At 47.0% G+C, this 19964-nt stretch overlaps 1 protein-coding gene across 3 annotated transcripts; it reads left to right on the top strand.

Moving 5' to 3' along the window:
- Positions 1–1481: 1481 nt before the first annotated feature.
- On the top strand, positions 1482–19248 carry LOC310772713 (caveolae-associated protein 2-like). 3 transcript variants are annotated; one of them, XR_014552514.1, is made up of 7 exons: positions 1482–1982; positions 4898–5038; positions 7908–8009; positions 15126–15392; positions 15987–16139; positions 16763–18935; positions 18970–19248. XR_014552514.1 is itself a non-coding variant. In XM_083632595.1 (7 exons), the coding sequence occupies exons 1-7, from the start codon at positions 1713–1715 to the stop codon at positions 17441–17443; spliced, it is 1494 nt and encodes a 497-aa protein (XP_083488721.1). In that variant the 5' UTR covers positions 1486–1712; the 3' UTR covers positions 17444–19248. The 3 variants fall into 3 exon arrangements, 2 of the variants coding, with proteins under 2 accessions (XP_083488720.1, XP_083488721.1); XM_083632595.1 differs by having other exon boundaries at positions 1486–1982; positions 16763–17215; positions 17336–19248; XM_083632594.1 differs by having other exon boundaries at positions 16763–19248.
- The last annotated feature ends 716 nt before the right edge of the window (positions 19249–19964 follow it).

Below are 19964 nucleotides of genomic sequence, written 5' to 3'. Positions count from 1 at the left end.
GCGAGTTTTCTGAAATGTGTCTTAAAATGAGCCAATGACACATCCTTTGCATAGAGCAGGATAGATTAAACTGAGTCCACTGATGCTTTTAAGGCAACTGACAATAGCAGGCTGGTAGCAGGGCACTGCCAAGGTGGCCTTAGAGATCTCAGGGCATCACGGCCAGAGGGAGGGGCAATGCAGGCCATGGCCTGATGGCCTCCGTGTAATTCCCACCCTGCCCACAGGGCCTATTCACATCGTCTACCTGCTCCAGAGAGCCGATCAACATCTTCTACCTGCTCCACAGGGCCTATTCACATGTTCTACCTGCTCCACAGGGCCTTTTCACATCTTCTACCTGCTCCACAGAACCTATTTACATCTACATGCTCAACAGAGACTATTCACATCTCCTACCTGCTCCACAGAGCCTATTCACTTCTTATACCTTATACCTTATACCTATACACTTCTTATTCTTATCAAAATCAAATAAATGCAGGTAGACTAGGACCTGGTGACCTGGATGATGACCTGACTGGCAAGGTGGAAACAACTGGGGACTATGAGCCAGGCTGCTCTGAATAGCTGTTCTGTTCTGTCCTGTCCTGCCCTGCCCAGTCCAGTCCAGTCCTGTCCAGTCCAGGCCTGTCCTGTCCTGTCCTGTCCTGTCCTGTCCTGTCCTGTCCTGTCCTGTTCTGTTCTGTTGTGTTCTGTTCTGTTCTGTTCTGTTCTGTTCTGTTCTGTTCTGTTCTGTTCTGTTGATCTATTCTATCGGCTGGGTGTAAACAGGAGAAAGGTATTTTCATGTCAGGAAAATAAACCTGTTTTCCATCACAGGAGAAAGGGGGGTGTTTTCCTTCCAGATGACTTCACCTTTCAAACATGAGAGAGAGAGAGGGGGAGAGAGAGAGAGAGAGAGAGAGGGAGAGAGAGAGAGAGAGAGAGAGAGAGGGAGAGAGAGAGAGAGAGAGAGAGGGAGAGAGAGAGAGAGAGAGAGAGAGAGAGAGAGAGAGCTGTTTTCTCCTCATAGAGGAATAGGGCTCTCTCTCTTTGACACACATGCACACACAATTCACTCTCCCTACTCACTCTCTCTTTGTATATCTCTGTTTCTCTTGCAATCTCTCTCTCTCTGTCTCTCTGTCTGTCTCTCTCAGCAGTTTTTACCCTGAAGCTGAAAATTTTCTCCCACACCCAAAGAGGAGGAGCCTGTTCCCATGACAACTAGAAAGGAGTGTGTTTGTGTTTTAGTCAGAGAGAGAGAGAGAGAGAGAGAGAGAGAGAGAGAGAGAGAGAGAGAGAGAGAGAGAGAGAGAGTGTGTGTGTGTGTGTGGATGGGTGTGGACATTTCCATAAGTCAGAAGTGGAAGGAAAAAGTTTTCCTGGTTGAGACCACAGCGTAGACATGCACGCAAGCGCGTGTTTGCACACACACACACACACACACACACACACATACACACACACACACACACACACACACACACACACACACACACACACACACACACACACACACACACTCACAGAGTGAGAGAGAGACCGAGAGAGAGGAAAAAGTGGGAGGGCAGAATCTTTTCCCCACTCTGAGACTGTACAGAGTGTGTTAGCAGTGTATGTGTACGGTGTGTGTGTGTGTGACAGAGAGAGAGAGAGAGAGAGAGAGAGAGAGAGTGAGTGAGCAGGGTGTGTGTTGGCAGTGTGTGTATTGTTAGCCCTCTTCAGTAATGTGTGAGCAGCCTTCTCGTGCAGACAGAAACATGGTGAGCAGCGAGAGCCACCAGAGCCAGGAGCTTCTGGTTCCAGCCCCGCCTGCGGCCCAGGCCATGCCCAGCGAGGTGCTCCCCTCCCTGGGCACAGAGAGCATGGAGCCTGCCTCTCCCCCTGTAGCTCTGGACAGGCTGCAGGGGCCGGTCAGCCCCATCACTGTGCTCACACTGCTGGACAAACTGGTCAACATGCTGGACACCGTGCAGGACAACCAGCACAAAATGGAGGTGAGGAAAACTATTTCTGATAGCTAGCGGCTGGTAGGCCAAGGTCATTTTCTGTTTTTACAGATTATGATTGTAAGCTTTCAAATTATGTCAAACATTGAAAACTGAAAATAGTTTAAACGATGGCTTTACCGGTAATCAACAAACTTTGTATCATCCCGGTAATGTAAGCACATGGGCAGTGTTTTACCTTCGCTCTGTTTACCTCACGGAGAAAAATGCTCCTGCTGCTGCCTGCAGAAACTCCGCCCCCACCAGCTGCAAGTCATTAAGGCTTGTTAAGGCTCTCCATGCAATTCTCCATTCTCCATACTTAAAAAATAAAAATAAACAATAACAGTCGCCTTCGGAGCAGATTCTGCCTCTCCAGCAGAACTTCCACAGCTCTGTTGTGACGCGTTGTGACGTAAAACGCGTCACAACGGAACGCTTTGCCAGAGGAGGAAATGGGAGATCTCTGTGAGGAAAACAGAGAGAGAAGCTAATCACTGCCCATGTGCTTATATTACAGAGATTATTAATGATACAAAGTGGGTTGATTACCGGTAAAGCCATCCTTTAAGACAGTGGTCCCCAACCACCGGGCCGCGGACCGGTACCGGGCCGCAACGCATTTGGTACTGGGCCGCGTGCCCGGTCCAAAAAAATAAATAAACATAGGCTATAATATTATAGGCTGTGTGTGGTAGGTGAAACATAGTTTAAAGTTGACGTTTATTTATGTTTGTAGTTGAAACAAAAACATAAATACTGCAGGCTACATACAGTACAACACAAAAGGCTGTTATTTACCCTTTGTCACCACCTGGTGAGTAAATTATGTAACTAAAACGATTAAAATTGACAACCGGTCCACAACTTTCTTTCCCATGTATCTACCGGTCCTTGGCACAAAATGTTGGGAACCCCTGCTTTAAGACACCAAGACCTTGAGGAACACTAATGGCACGATTTGATTGTTGAAAATGATGTCTAGCAGATATTCTAGTAGGAATGATTGATAAAATAGATGTGGGGATGACATTATAAAATGAGGTGTTATGGGGAATTTATGGGGTTGTTGGAGGGTCCAGGCTCCACATGAGCAACGGAAGAGAGACATGAGGAACCAGTGGGCCTGGCGCTAGGACCCCGGGGATGTCAGTACTAGAGGGACTGGTCAGACTCAGAGCCAGAACAGGCCGACCGGGTGGACAGCGAAGAGATGTTTTGGCTGTCTGAAAGAGGAGCAAGAGGAGCCTTGGAGGCACCTCACACTCTGCTATCTGTTTGGGCTTGATCAGTTACTCTCGAGTGCAGTGGTTCTCAAAGTGGGGTCCGGGGACCCCCAGGGGTCTATGAGGGGTTTCCAGGGGGTCCCCAGTAAAAAAAGGTTTGGGGCTCATTTATTTTCATTATAATTACATCTAAAAGTAACAGAATGATGAGAATGATGATGGGATGTACGGCTGGCAGTTGGCTGGCAGCGGCATCAACAGAAGATTGCTGCCAATGGATATGATATGATATGATATGATAGACTTGCCTGGAAAACCTCCCTGGGTAGGCGAGCAGGAGGCATCCTTAATATAGATGAACCACCTCAACTGGCTCCTTTCTATCTCAAGGCTCCTTTCTATCCTCCAGCTCTGCCTCTATCATAGAGGGTGGGTTAATCGGGTTCAGGAGTTCCTCAAAGTGCTCCTTCCACCGCCTGATTACCTCAGGTCAACAGTGGCCCCACCCTTACTCTATACAACTTGGATGGATTCCTGTTTCGGCACCAGATGGTTTGCCAGAACCTTTTTGGCACAGACTGAAAGTCCTCCATGGCTTCTCTGAACTCTTCCCCCACCTGTTGCTTTGCCTTCGCCACAGCTGAGGCTGCTGTCCTTCTCGCGTCTCGGTACCTTGCAAATGTTTCCGGAGTCTCCTGGGATAACCAGCTTGTTCGAGGGACCTTGAAACCACAGCTCCCAGGCGCGGCTTCAGCAAGGGAAACTTTGAAAACTGATCACTCTGGTGTCCTCAGCCTCCACAGGGATCCCAGAAAAGTTCTGATGGAGGTAGGAGTAGAAGGTCTTCTGGACACGGACTTCCACCAGATGTTCCCAATTCACCCACACTATGCGTTTGGGCTTGCCAGGTCTGTCCAGAGGCATCCCCCAGCATCTGACCAAGCTCGGCCCCTCTCTTCACCCCAGTGTCCAAGATCTGTGCCCTCATGTCAGATGATATGATAACAAAATTGATTATTGACCTTCGGCATAAGGTACTCTGATACCATGTACATGGAGTTTGCTATGGCCAATCCATGTCTAGCACAGAAGTCCATTAACAGAACACCACTCAGGTTCAGGGAGGCCATTCTTCCCAATCATGACCCTCCAAGTTCCTCTACCATTGCCCACTGTGCATTGAAATCTCCCAGAAGAACTGTCGGATCGCCCACATGAGCCCCATGCAGGACTCCATCCAGCATGTATAAGAAGGCTGAATACAAGCCCTATCCCAGAGTTTGGTTCCAGAGCCAACGCTGTGCATAGAGGCAAGCCCCACCAAATCTAATTGTTAGCTCTCCACCTCCCGCACAAGTTCAGGCTCCTCCCCCCAAGATTTTCCACGTCCACAAAGCCTCTCCCAATCCCACCCGAAAGTGTCACGTTGCTTCTTTGGGCAAAACCCCACCAGGCCCCATGGCTACCCTGGCCACCACGCAATCAGTGATGGGCCACGCTTCCATGCCCGGCTCCAGACAGGAGCCTTTCTCTGGGCAGGGTAGCACCACTCCTCTCTTGGTTTTCCATTAGATATTATATTATTATACAGTATTATATTATATTATATTATATTATATTATATTATGTCATGTCATGTCATGTCATGTCATGTCATCTTATAATCAGTGGTTGCTGGTGGTTGTTGATTGGCTGCAGGTGCGTCAGGTGGACATGGAGGGCGTGGTCAGAGGGATCCAGGCAGACATGACCAAACTGACCAAGTGCCACAGTCACACGGCTAACACTGTTAGCAAGCTACTAGACAAGAGCCGCAAGGTCTCTGTCACCATGAAAGAGGTAAGTCACACGGCTAACACTCTTAGCAAGCTACTAGACAAGAGCTGCAAAGGCCTCAGTAACAACTCTTCTTCCTGGGCTCCACAAAGAATAAGCCATTCAAACATCACATATTGGAAGTCAATCTAAAAAAAAGTGTTTCTCTCATATTTGTGTAACATCAAAGAGTATAACAGTTAAAAGGAAAATGAAATGGGATTCTCTTGGCATCATTACGTAGCCTAGCATCACTGCAGTGGGACTCTCTTGGCATCGGCTAGTGTCAGTGCAGTGGATTCTCTTAGCATCATTACGTAGCCTAGCATCACTGCAGTGGGATTCTCTTAGCATCATTATGTAGCCTAGCATCAGTGCAGTGGTTTCTCTTAGCATCATTATGTAGCCTAGCATCAGTGCAGTAGGATTCTCTTAGCATCATTACATAGCCTAGCATCAGTGCAGTGGATTCTCTTAGCATCATTATGTAGCCTAGCATCACTGCAGTGGGATTATTTTAGCATCATTACGTAGCCTAGCATTAGTGCAGTAGGATTCTCTTAGCATCATTATGTAGCCTAGCATCAGTGCAGTGAATTCTCTTAGCATCATTATGTAGCCTAGCATTAGTGCAGTAGGATTCTCTTAGCATCATTATGTAGCCTAGTGTCAGTGCAGTGGATTCTCTTAGCATCATTATGTAGCCTAGCATCACTGCAGTGGGATTCTCTTAGCATCATTATGTAGCCTAGCATCACTGCAATGGGATTCTCTTACCATCATTATGTAGCCTAGCATCACTGCAGTAGTATTCTCTTAGCATCATTATGTAGCCTAGCATCAGTGCAGTAGGATTCTCTTAGCATCATTATGTAGCCTAGCATCAGTGCAGTAGGATTCTCTTAGCATCATTATGTAGCCTAGCATCACTGCAGTGGGATTATCTTAGCATCATTACGTAGCCTAGCATCACTGCAGTGGGATTCTCTTAGCATCATTACGTAGCCTAGTGTCAGTGCAGTGGATTCTCTTAGCATCATTATGTAGCCTAGTGTCACTGCAGTGGGATTCTCTTAGCATCATTATGTAGCCTAGCATCACTGCAGTGGGACTCTCTTAGCATCATTACGTAGCCTAGCATCACTGCAGTGGGACTCTCTTAGCATCATTACGTAGCCTAGCATCACTGCAGTGGGACTCTCTTAGCATCATTATGTAGCCTAGCATCACTGCAGTGGGACTCTCTTAGCATCATTACGTAGCCTAGCATCACTGCAGTGGGACTCTCTTAGCATCATTATGTAGCCTAGCATCACTGCAGTGGGACTCTCTTAGCATCATTATGTAGCCTAGCATCAGTGCAGTGGACTCTCTTAGCATCATTATGTAGCCTAGCATCAGTGCAGTGGACTCTCTTAGCATCATTATGTAGCCTAGGCCTTTGTTCACACCGAACGCCTAATGTAAGCAGAACCGAAGCTTGAGGCAGGCTCAGGCTGAGCTGACGCTTAACCGTTCACACAAGAAGCCTTGTCTTTTCCTTTCAGTGCCTACTCGGCGCACCTTGAACCCGCCCAAAACTCCCATTGACTTTATGCCTGGCTTGACCCATCATGCTTGGAAAATAGGACTGAATCCTGATTCGATCGCGTGAGCAAGGCGTGAGCGTGGCTTCAGCGTGACACACACGCGGGTGTCGTGAACAGCTTCGCCTGTTAACAAGGACGCCTAAATTAAACTTGTGGGTCCAGCGTAGGTTCAGCATAGGTTGAGCTTAGGTTGAGCGTTGCTTGGGCGTATGGTGTGAACGGCCACTAGTGTCAGTGCAGTGTATTCTTTTAGTATCATTACATAGCCTAGCATCACTGCAGCGGGACTCTCTTATCATCATGACGTAGCCTCTCATTTTGTAGCCTAGCGTCAGTGCAGTAGGATTCTCTTAGCATCATTACGTAGCCTAGCGTCAGTGCAGTAGGATTCTCTTAGCATCATTACGTAGCCTAGCATCTGTGCAGTAGGATTCTCTTAGCATCATTATGTAGCCTAGCATCAGTGCAGTAGGATTCTCTTAGCATCATTACCTAGCCTAGCGTCAGTGCAGTAGGATTCTCTTAGCATCATTACCTAGCCTAGCGTCAGTGCAGTAGGATTCTCTTAGCATCATTATGTAGCCTAGCATCTGTGCAGTAGGATTCTCTTAGCATCATTACCTAGCCTAGCGTCAGTGCAGTAGGATTCTCTTAGCATCATTACGTAGCCTAGCATCTGTGCAGTAGGATTATCTTAGCATCATTATGTAGCCTAGCATCTGTGCAGTAGGATTCTCTTAGCATCATTACCTAGCCTAGCGTCAGTGCAGTAGGATTCTCTTAGCATCATTACGTAGCCTAGCGTCAGTGCAGTAGGATTCTCTTAGCATCATTACGTAGCCTAGCATCAGTGCAGTAGGATTCTCTTAGCATCATTACGTAGCCTAGCATCAGTGCAGTAGGATTCTCTTAGCATCATTATGTAGCCTAGCATCAGTGCAGTAGGATTCTCTTAGCATCATTACGTAGCCTAGCGTCAGTGCAGTAGGATTCTCTTAGCACTGCGGTCGTCTTTTCCTTCCTTTTCCATCTTGTCTCCAATTCTACACACCTTTCCTTGACCTCATGACGTTTTCCATCCAGGCCAAGGACAAGTGGTTAGGAAAGGTGTTAGGACGTATGTTTTGATCATTTGAACGCAGCCCTGGTCTATCCTATCCTATTCTAGTTGGACTGGAGTTTCAGCTATTGTTAAACAGTAATCTTGCCTGTGTGTGTGCGTGCGTGCCTGCGTGCGTGCGTGCGTGTGTGCGTGTGTGTGTGTGTGTGTGCGTGCGTGTGTGCATGTGTGTGTGTGTGTGTAGGTGCGTGATAAGATGGAGCGTCAGGGCATCCAGGTGAAGAAGCTGGAGGCTAACCACACCCATCTGCTGCACAGAAACAACTTCAAAGTGCTCATCTTCCAGGTACCTGTTCACTTCACTTCAGTTCACTTTACATCAGTTCTGCTTATAGCCCTTTATCACAAGCCAACCTGACGCTGCCAGATGCTTCATTGTGTGTAGATGATTGTGTGTAGATATATGATCATATGTTTGAGACGTGCTTGTGATTAACCTTGCGAGGCAGCTGGATTCACAAAAGATCATGAGATCATGAACACATGACAAATCCATCTTGCTACGCTCCAATCTATTGGTTTGAATCTGAACCAGCAGTGGTTCGCACCAATCAGCATCCTATAGGCAGCTACTGGTGGGCTTTAGGTGTGACACCAGCGAGAGCGAGCCTGTGATAGATGTAATAGACAGATGGTTCATCCAATCACCTGCCAGGTATTTTTTGCCTGCTGGCCTTTGTTTCCCAGGTGACTCGTTCCCAGATGGTTATGTGGAAAACATAGGTTATACATCATAATAATAATAATAATATTGGCAAATACAATAAGTGGCCCTGCTGCTTCGCTGGCCCGGCCACTAATAATAATAAATATATATTATATTATATTAAATATAATATAATAAATATAATATAATATAATATAATATAATATAATATAATATATTATAAAACGGCTCTCTCAAATCAAGCAATCTGATTGGTTCACAGCCATTGTATAAATACCGTAACCCACTCTCATAACCCATGTGGGTTATGAGTTGCCATGGCAACTCTCTTACTAAAAGGCTTTGGTTACCTCAAATGACAATGTAGAAAAAACAAAATGGCGGAGACAGCTGTCAGATCCTTGTGAATCGATCTTCGCTTATAACTTTACTAATACTTCGCAGAAAATTATGTTTTGTACAAGAATAGACGCGGGCTAATGTCTTTGCAAAAAAAGGGCTGTTAACCCCACATTTAACCCCGTAACGTTAGTTGGTGTCGGGCTTTGCAGAAAGCTCTCAGCTTCTCAGCAAGCGCTAAGAATGCAGCGCTGCGCTCGAGCTGCGTGTCGGGCTTTGCAGAAAGCTCTCAGCTTCTCAGCAAGCGCCAGGATTGGCCAATGTCAACTTCAGTCTCCAGAACGATCCAATCAAATCACCCGCACGTCTATCTTCTTGCTAGAGGTCCCGCCTTACAGTAGTGTTTCAACTGACTCTATCAGAATGCCATGCCAGTCGGACTTATAGTATTATTATTATTATTATATTATCATACTTGGAAACCGTTTTATAAAAGCAATATAGCACTCGAGCTGCGTGTGTTGTGGCATAAATCCCGCTGCTCAGCGGGATATATTTGCCACAACACACTGGCTCTCATGCTATATTGCTTAAATATAATATAATATAATACAATGTAACATACGGTCGCATAGTATAACATAATACAATATAATGACCATCTCTCTATACATAATTGGAGAGGGTGACGCACATAGGGATGGGTACCGTTCACATTTGAACCGGTTCCTGGAATTCAGTACGGTACCCAAACGGTACCATTTTCGGTACTTTACAGCCTCTAATAACAAAAAAAATTACAGTTGTAAAAAAAACAAAAGTCCAAACTTCTCAGAGAGCAGTCGGTATTAAAGCCTTCATATCTCAGGCTCCGCAGCACTAGAAATGTTAATAAAGATTATGGCAAATGTAACCCTTCCAAAAAAAAGCCACAGGTTTAAGCTCTCAAATGCTTTTTATTTCATGTTGATAGCTACTATAGAGGCTGAGGAAATACGTTCTGTTGAACCCTTGACAATTACTGCAGCAAGAGTAACGTTAGCGATCTCTGTTTTGCAGTCGTCGTGAAGACAGTGAAAAGCCCCGTTATCTAACAACCACAACGGCAGTGAAACAGTGATACAACTTATCCAGTTAACGCTAGCTAATTAAATAACGTTACCTGATGTTCTAGAAGTCGATGCCTCTCTCATCATCGTCCTCCAAGACTTCAGCTAACGTTACAGCTGAGGAGGTTCTGCTAACGTTAGCTGCGGTGCGGTGTCTGCTTCATTCACCCTCGGCCTATCTAAGACGTTACAGTCTTCAGCATTTAGCTAAATATATCTTGTGTTTGACCATGCTTCCTCAAGTTTGAGGTGTTTCCCTGGCCAGCTTTGCAATTCACATCACACATGTTGCAACCAGTGTTTTTTGGACCGCTTTCGGCTGGTCCTGTTTGTTGATGTTTGCTTTCAGGTGTGTGACGTACTGACGTAACGCGCTCTCGCGTGTTGCCTTAAGGTTCCGTCGGAATTTCTATTTTACCCACTCTCTTTCTATTACTCAGATGCGTTCAAGTACCGAAATGTGGTACCGTTTGTTTTCATGTGAACTGGTACTCGGTAGTACCGCCCCCTTTCGGTCGGTGCCTGTAAAAGTACCGAGTTCGGTACCCATCCCTAGACGCGAAGCGGACGAGCCCTTGCGAGGAAACCAACGAGGGACAATATGGTGACTCGAAAACTCGACAACCTTTGACCGGAAGCGCCCGCAACTGTACTTCCGCTCTGCCCAGACAAGTTGAACAAAGAGGGAACAGACACATAGAGAACAGCGCTGCTGTATGTGCTGCCTCCTGCGGGCGAGGCTCAATTTCTAGTTCTATAATTGATCTTACATACAGTATATATGGCAATGAGAAGTGAGGCAAGACCCAGGCACCAGAGAGATGAGCATGTTTATGAGTGGGAGGAGACCCAGGCAAACACGGGGAGAACATGCAAACTCCACACAGAAAGGACCGGGGTGGAGATTCAAACCCACAACCTTCTTGCAGTGAGGCCCCAGTGCTAACCACTGAACCATGAACCACTTCTCCACGGTGTAGGTGTATGTGGGTGGGGGGAGGGGGGGCGGGTGCAGCGATGGAAAGAGAGTGTAAGAAATGGGTGGAGGCCTCACTGTACATTTACACCAAGGCGAAAGGAATGCTTACGTGATTTATTCACTCTCGCGCGAATGGGCGATGAGGTACAAATCCGAGCCACGAAAATCCGCATCTCTCTCCTCATTTGCGCGCCCAGAGTGAAATCTCATCTCCTCGCACATGTGTGCATTGACTTTGTTTGTAAACTCTTCGCACAAATATGTGAAAATCGCCCTGGTGTGAACTCCCAGTTAAAGGTCAAAGATCACGTAGAGGCTTTCTGTTAACTGGACAGAGAGAATCTCCAGGAGCTTTAAGTGTAGTTTGTCTACCTCCATCTCTCTCTCTCTCTCTCTGCCTCTCTCTCTCTATCTGTCTGTTTCTCTCTGTTGCTTTCTCTGTCTCTCTTATAACCCACCCTCTGCTTCTCTCTCGGTCTCTCTCTCTCTCTCTCTCAGCACCCTACCTCTCTCTCTGGTTCTATTAATAGGCCTGGTCCAGGGTAATCTCGTTTGTGCAACTTTGTTGAGAAACTCTTTCCCAAGGAATTGCCCAAGTGGTGTTCCTTTAGTCGCTCAAAAGTCCAGAGGAAAAATGTACCCTGTGGTTACCAATCAATCAATCAATCAATCAATCAATCAATCAATCAATCAATCAATCAATCAATCAACCAATCAACCAATCAACCAATCAATCAATCAATCAATCAATCAATCAATCAATCAGTCTGTCTGCCTCTCATCACATGCCAATAGCCTCTCATCACATCAGCTGACTCATCTACAGGTTACCACATGATTAATTCACCCCCAAGGTCTCTCTCTCTCTCCCTCTCTCTCTCTCTCTCTCTCTCTCTCTCTTGCTTTGGTGTATTGTGGATTTTCACTTCACGGCACGCCCTTATATGGCTATCTGCTGCCTCAGGAAATGAACTGGAAAAACTATCTCAGAGAGAGAGAGAGAGAGAGAGAGAGAGAGAGAGAGAGAGAGAGAGAGAGAGAGACAGAGAGAGAGAGAGAAACAGAGAAAGAGAAAGAGGGGGGTGGGGTATCCTCTGTTTGTCACCAACAGTTTTGATTGGTTGTCCTGTGGTTTGGTTGTCATGGTTACACCCAGTGTGTAATGTCTCTTTCTCAGGAACAACAGACTCTCTGTTTAAACTCATGATGCGTGGATATCGACAGGATAGACTTTATTGTCCCAGGGGACATCACAGTATCTGTGGTAATGCTGCGGTCGGGGTGGGGGTGTCAAATGATCAGCAAAACGCCTGTGGAAAACACTATGTGCTAGGTCGAGCGGGCCTGCATGGTTGTTTGTACCAGTAAGAGTACGACAAGATGTCAAATGAAAGCTGAGAATCCAATGGTATCCGTCTGATCACTCTACGACCAAAAGTCGGTGTCCACCTGCTATGCGACCACTCGCAATGCCGACCTTAGGTTTAGGCGTGGGGGGTGGGAGAGGTTAGGTTTTGGGTTAGGGTCTGGGGGAGGTTAGGTTTAGGCGTGGGGGTGGGAGAGGTTAGGTTTTGGGTTAGGGTCTGGGGGAGGTTAGGTTTAGGCGTGGGGGTGGGAGAGGTTAGGTTTTGGGTTAGGGTCTGGGGGAGGTTAGGTTTAGGCATGGGGGCTGGGAGAGGGGAGGTCGGAACAGCGACATGGAACCCAAAAGTCACTGAACTAGCTGCCGAAGAAAAACAGTGTGAGAAGGGATGTCGAAATCTACTAATCAATCATTCAACACACACGCATGCACACACACACACACACACACACACACACACACACACACACACACACAGGGCGTTTTCCCCCCAGCTGCTTGCGTCCTTTCCTCATCTGAAGGAACAGGAAGCGGCCGCAAGGCGCACAAATACTTGTTAGCATAGTTAGCATTGTTAGCATACCTGACTGAAAGCAGTGCAGCTACAGTAGCCACTAGCTGCTAGTGGTGTCGCGTACATGAGGAAGCTAACATGCTTATAGCTTCAGTGTTCTGCCTGTTGCTTTAAGGGCAGTTCACATTGTGTTTTTGTTTTCACCCAGCTGCCAGCATTCTTTCTTAAAAGAAACAGGAAGTGGCTAGCCTGGTAAACCAGCCGGTCAGGTGACCTCACACCTGACCCGGTTGGTTTACAAGGCAAGGAAGCGGCCGCAAAGAGCACAAAAGGCGGCCGCCCCTGAGCGCTGCAGCCGCCCCTGAGCGCTGCAGCCGCCCCTGAGCGCTGCAGCCGCCCCTGAGCGCTGCAGCCGGCATGTTTTAACTTGACAACATAAAACATTCTAAACTGCCCCCAGCTGACTTCCTGTTGCAGTGTTTGCTAATACAATAGAGCTGAACAGTCACGTGACAGGGCCTGCCCCAGAAGAGAAGGTTTCCCATTCATTTCGAAAGATTTGTGTTTAAACATTATTGGTTTTTTAGTTTTAACGCTGGAACCAAGCCAACCAACGACCTACTGAATCGTGCGTGACCAAAAAACATTTCACTTAGAGCAAAAACCAAAAATAAAGATGGAAAATAAAGCCTGGTCCAATTGTTCAGGCTTCAACGTGAGCCTCGACTTAGGGTGCAGCAAGGAGAGAATGTAGTGCATATTGGTCATAGCTATGTGTGTGTGTGTGTGTGTGTGTGGTGTGTGTGTGTGTGTGTGTGTGTGTGTGTGTGTGTGTGCGGGGGATTCTGGGTCTTCTCATTGATGCTAAACATTCCCATCCTCCTCAACATACCTGGCATACTCTCTGTGTGTGTGTGTGTGTGTGTGTGTGTGTGTGTGTGTTTCATGTCTCTCTCCCCTCTCCCTCTCTTTCTCTCTCTCTCTCTCTCTCTCTATCTATCTCTGTATGTGTGTTGCATGTCTCTCTCCCTCTCTCCATGGAATCTCTGAAAGCTGCCTGGCTTCCTTCTTACAGTGTGTGTGTGTGTGTGTGTGTGTGTGTGTGTGTGTGTGTGTGTGTGTGTGTGTGTGTGTGTGTGTGTGTGTGTGTGTGTGTGTGTGTGTGCATGTGTGTGCGTGCGTGCACACACACGTGTGTGTGTGCTTGTGTGTGTGTGAGAGAGACCTTTCCTTCCTATGTCCCTATATTATTTTTATGTTCTTTCATTGTTTCTAGCATCCTTGTAGAGGTGTGTGTGTGTGTGTGTGTGTGTGTGTGTGTGTGTGTGTGTGTGTGTGTGTGTGTGTGTGTGTGTGTGTGTGTGTGTGTGCGCGCGCGTGCGCGTGTGTGTGCACGTTTTGTGTGGAATGAACATTGTCTTAGCGCTTTTCCAGTTCGTCATTCCGCTTTAACGCACAATAAGGAGGAAGGGGCCACAGGGGGCACCAACTTTCCACAAGTAATGAAGTGATATGTTAGGAAGTGCTATGCAGGTGATCAGTCTGATAACAGTTCAATCAGGAGAGACACATTTCTAGATTAACAATGATTTATTAAATGATTGATACATGAGCTTTAGCAACATTAAATATCTTTGGCGATTAGACTCGATTAGATCATGACTTCTCGTTCTCTCCTCTTTCCTCCTCTGCTCTCTCCTCTGTTCTCTCCTCTCTCCTCCTCTGCTCTCTCCTCTGTTCTCTTCCTCTCTCCTCCTCTGCTCTCTCCTCTCTCCTCCTCTGCTCTCTCCTCTGTTCTCTCCTCTCTCCTCCTCTGTTCTCTCCTCTCTCCTCCTCTGTTCCCTCCTCTCTCCTCCTCTGCTCTCTCCTCTGTTCTCTCCTCTCTCCTCCTCTGCTCTCTCCTCTGTTCTCTCCTCTCTCCTCCTCTGTTCTCTCCTCCTCTGCTCTCTCCTCTGTTCTCTCCTCTCTCCTCCTCTGCTCTCTCCTCTGTTCTCTCCTCTCTCCTCCTCTGCTCTCTCCTCTGTTCTCTCCTCTCTCCTCCTCTGCTCTCTCTGTTCTCTCCTTCTCTCCTCTCCTCTCTCACCTCCTCCTCTCCTCTCCTCCTTGGCTCTCTCCGTTCTCTCCTCCTCTTCTGCTCTCTCTTCTCTCATCTCCTCTTTCCTCCTATGTTCTCTCCTCTTCTCTCCTTTCTCGCCTCCTCCTTTCCTCTCCTCTCTCCCCTCCTCGCCTCCTCCTTTCCTCTCCTCTCTCCCCTCCTCGCCTCCTCCTCTCCTCCTCTCTCCCCTCCTCTCCTCTCTCCTCTCCTCCTCTCTCCCCTCCTCTCCTCTCCTCTCCTCTCCTCTCCTCTCCTCTCTCCCCTCATCTCCTCTCTTCTCTCCTCCTCTCTCCCCTCCTCCTCTCCTCTCTCCTCTCCTCTTCTCGTCTCCTTTAGGAGGAGAATGAGATTCCGTCCACTGTCTTTGTGAAAGACCCGCCCCCTTTCCCTCGTGACGCGGCAGTGGAGGGAGAAGAGGAATGGGCCCCAGGTGTTGTTGAGAGCAACCGCTCCCAGGAAGGCGGGCTCCACACCATCGACCTATCATCTGACGAGGATGTAGGTCTGGAGGCGGAGCTTGAAGAGGAAGAGGCGGGGCTTCATGACCTGGAGAACATAGATAAATCCAGAGCGGACAAGATCAAACGCTCCAGTCTGAAGAAGGTAAACTACTAGATATACTGGACAGTGCATCTGTAGTACAAAGTATTACACTACATTACATTACTTTTTTTTTTTATACGTGTATTAACAAAACAATATAATTTAATCCCTTCTCTCCACTTTCTTTTTTCTTTTTCTTTTGCATTTGCCATTCATTTCCAGTCCTGGGAGGGCTGCGCCCCCACTGGCCTACACTACACTTACCGACAGACAGACAGACAGACAGACAGACAGACAGACAGACAGTCAGACAGACAGACAGACAGACAGACAGACAGTCAGACAGACAGACATACAGACAGACAGTCAGACAGACAGACATACAGACAGACAGACAGACAGACAGACAGACAGACAGACAGACAGACGGATGGACAGACAGACAGACTGACTGACTGACTGACTGACTGACTGACTGACTGACTGACTGACTGACTGACAGGCAGGCAGGCAGGCAGTTAGGCAGGCAGGCAGGCAGGCAGGCACACAGACAGGTCTAACTATCGCTCTCTCTCCCTTTCCCTCTCTCTCTCTCTCTCTCTCTCTCTCTCTCTCTCTCTCTCTCTCTCTCTCTCTCTCTCTCCCTCTCTGCAGGTAGACAGTCTGAAGAAAGCCTTCTCCCGACAGAACATTGAGAAGAAAATGATGAAGATGGGAAACAAGATGGTTTCTGCTGAACAGAGAGAGAAGATCAAACAGAAAACCTCCAGTCTGAAGGTTTCTCCTGTGACCTTCAGCTTCAGGAAGGTACCACCTCTATGACCTCTACCACCTCTATCTCTATGACCTCTAAGACCTCTATCATCTATGTAACCGGTGGTAAAACGGTGCTGGTGCCTGAACGCTACTTTTTATACATTTAAAGCGGATTTAAAGCAGATTTTCTTTTTAAAGTTGCTGTAAAGAGGATTTCAAATGCTAATTTATGTTATGCCCTATAATCTCAGTTAAGGTACATGCGGCACCAGTTTTAGAGCACTCTAGGGTGACATTTCACTCAGCAGCTCGGGCATGGCACCTAAATGAGGCACCTAAATCTGCGTTGCTATTCGGTACCAGTAGTACCGGTGGATTTCGGTACCCAACCCTAGTGCACTGTGACAACAGGTCTCCATAGTCAAGGACCTGTAAAAAGTTAGCAGAGACCAGTCTTCTTCTGGCCTCAAGGGAGAAGCAACACTACAAATCCTAAAATCACAACTTAAGTTTCGGCTATTTAAGCGGAGCTTTCCATCATCTCTATGTCTATCATCTCTATGTCTCCCATCTCATCAAAATGGTATCAATATCAATAAAAAATGAACGATCCCCAGCCTCATCTCTATCACCCCTCTCATGTCACACTCTCTCGGTCCTGTGTGTCCCTTCAGCATCGCAGCAACTCTGACTCCCGTCCTCCTGAGGGCCCGGCTCAGACCGGGGACTCGCCTGGAACCGAGGCCCACATCGAGCTCTCGCCGCTGGACAGACCTGACCAGGAGCTCCCCTTCACCGAGGTCCACGCCCAGCTCAACCCTGCCGAGCAGAAGCAGAGAGAGGGGGAGGGGGAGGGAGAGGAGGAGAAGGGAAGAGAGGAGGAGAAAGAAGTGGAGAGAGAAGAGGAGAAGAGAGAGGAGGAGAAAGAAGTGAAGAGAGATGAGAGAGAAGATGAGAAGAGAGAGGAGAGAGAGGAAGTGGATCTCTCCACTCTGTCTGAAGGGGTTAGTGAGGCATATGCCCTGTCAGCCACCCTGCCTCAGGAGGAGAAAAGGTTAACCCTAGAGGGGGAGGAGGAGAAAGGGTTAACCCTAGAGGTGGAGGAGGAGAAAGGGTTAACCCCAGAGGTGGAGGAGGAGAAAGGGTTAACCCCAGAGGTGGAGGAGGAGAAAGGGTTAACCCCAGAGGTGGAGGAGGAGAAAGGGTTAACCCCAGAGGTGGAGGAGGAGAAAGGGTTAACCCTAGAGGGGGAGGAGAAAGGGTTAACCCTAGAGGGGGAGGAGGAGAAAGGGTTAACCCTAGAGGGGGAGGAGAAAGAAAAGGAGACAGGAGAGAAGGAAAAGGATGTGCTTTAAATGTTCACACATTCAGACCAGGGTTCAATTGATATTTGGTGCCAATATTCACTACATTTTGATGTGACCATTGTAGACCACTGTAGCTCCTCCACTGAAACCTTGAAACTCCATATCTCACAAACCAATACTGTGCCAATGCCACGCCCTCTCCCAGGGTTCTCATTCCTCATTTATTTTTCTATAGATGTTCTGTAAAATGCGTATAAAAAGGTATAGAGGCTATTGGTCAAACCAAGCGATTCAGCTTGATTTAGAATTGGGACAGATAGAACATTTCACTTGGACCAAAAACAGGGAATAAAATCCCTTGGGTCCCATGGAACAGGTGATTTTGGCTCTCTATAAGCCTTATCAATATCAGTTGAACCTGTACTCACACCACACCATGTTATTAACCCCTCACCCCCACTCCCCAGCTAATACAAGCACAATGTGTGTACACACACACGCACATTCACACACACACATGCACACACGCACACACGCGCGCACGCGCGCACACACACATACACACACACGCACATTCACACACATCCACTCACGCACATGCACGCGCGCACACACACACACGCACACACGCACACACACACACACGCACACACACACACACACACACACACACACACACACACACACACACATACACACACACACACACACACACACAGTCCCTTCATGAGTTGAAGTTAGCTTAGTGAGTAAACTGTGGACAGAGACATTGTAACCTCTAGAGACGATCTGCTGTGGTGCTATACTAATCTAATATTAAACTACAACTCCCGCAGGCAATGGGGCTTGACACCTTTTCACAGTGTGTGTGTGTGTGTGTGTGTGAGAGATAGTTTTCTATGTTTAGTGGAACATACATTAAGGCCGTATATATTTGGTTTTGACTATGCGTTATTAAACAATAAACAATAGCTATACGTTGGCGTGCGAATCGTGCATACGTTTGGAATGTTGGTTCTGCACGTGCTCAAAAATGAACCCTATGCGTACACTCCAAACGCACGCAGGAGACGCGAGGCAGCCATCATACACACGCAAATGCTTACTGTACTGTAGTTAAACGCAAGTATATCTCTGGCTTAACCTTACCTTTCAACAATCATGTTTGTCTCTACATTACACTGTGTATGCATGTAGCTGCTACTTGCTAACCACAACTATAATGTAGCTAACCTGCTAACTATAATTAGCCTGCAGCTAAAATGCTGAGTAAATAAAATATGACTAGTGACAGATACTAAGAACTAGAACTATAACAGAACTATAACTTTCTGTAATTAGGGATAGCTGCAGGGATAGTAGCCTACGTGCTTTGAAGTAGGAGCTAATATAGTCCTTGAAAACGTTCAAACAACTAGGATGGTTCCCAGTGCCTGCACTGCAGACACAATATAAAGTCAGTTCCTCCAACTCTTCTTAGAACTATGAAAAAGTTCCTCCGGTCCCAAAACGCCTTTTGATGGAGTATTTGATAGAGTAGGCTATTTGATAGAGCAGGCTATTTGATAGAGTAGGCTATTTGATAGAGTAGGCTATTTGATAGAGCAGGCTATGACAGTGTACAACTGATTGGCTCGTTGCTTCAGACTTCCTGGCACTCTCTTGCTTATTTCTGTTTCTTTTTAACAACAAAAACTAAAAAAGCTGCTTTTGCTGCCAAAGATTTTCGTTCAAGGTCATTGTACCAGCCAGCAGTCATACTGGAATGTTGTTGGTAAATTGTTTTCATGTTGATGCAACCATCTGTATGATTTAATCAGCACGAGTCAACTAATAAATAAAGTCTAACTGTGTTTTGTGTCCTCTGTCTAGCTCTGAAGAGATTTTATTTCTCCGAATCAAATATGTTTTTCTTGTTTGCTTTTGACTAGTTTCGCATGATTTGAATCACAAGTCAGCATTTCCGGTGTTTTGCCGCAGGAAAAACTGCGGCAAGCCTCTGATTGGTTGGGCTGAAATGGAAGTCCGGCTCTCTCGCATTGGTGCATCATTCAAAATGTCCAGCCCCACGAGTTGCGTCACGCAAATAAAGAACGTCCGTGATTGGTCAATTCATATGTCTGTCATGCATTTTGTTTTGGTCTCAGGGGGACGGTCCTTAACCACTCATCAAGAATTTGGCACCAGACGTAGATATTTATCTACGGGTAGCTACTGTCAAACTAGATTTGGACCTTTATGTCTTAGCAGGCAGCAGCACAGGTCAAACTTTGACCTGTGCTGCTGCCTGCAGTGCTAAGACATAGCTTAGCTCTATCTTCCACCGCACACAAGCCGCAGCACAACTGTCATCGGTAGTTTCAAACTGACCCAGTTGACAACATTGTTTAGATAGCAAATGCCAATGCTGAAGAAGGCCCTTTGGCTGAAATGTCCGTTACTGCTGTCTGTCCCAGCCGATCATTCAACTTTTGAAAGGACATTTTTGTGTACTGGCCTGTTCTCTTTTTTAATCAGTTATTGTTGGCCCTGCACCTAGGTTTTCTCATTGGACTGAGTGTGCTCGCAG

The sequence above is a fragment of the Poromitra crassiceps genome, assembly GCF_964638095.1.
Source record: "Poromitra crassiceps genome assembly, chromosome: 3".
In the NCBI taxonomy this organism is placed as follows: Eukaryota; Metazoa; Chordata; class Actinopteri; order Beryciformes; family Melamphaidae; genus Poromitra; species Poromitra crassiceps.
This window is presented reverse-complemented; position numbering and strand designations above follow the sequence as displayed.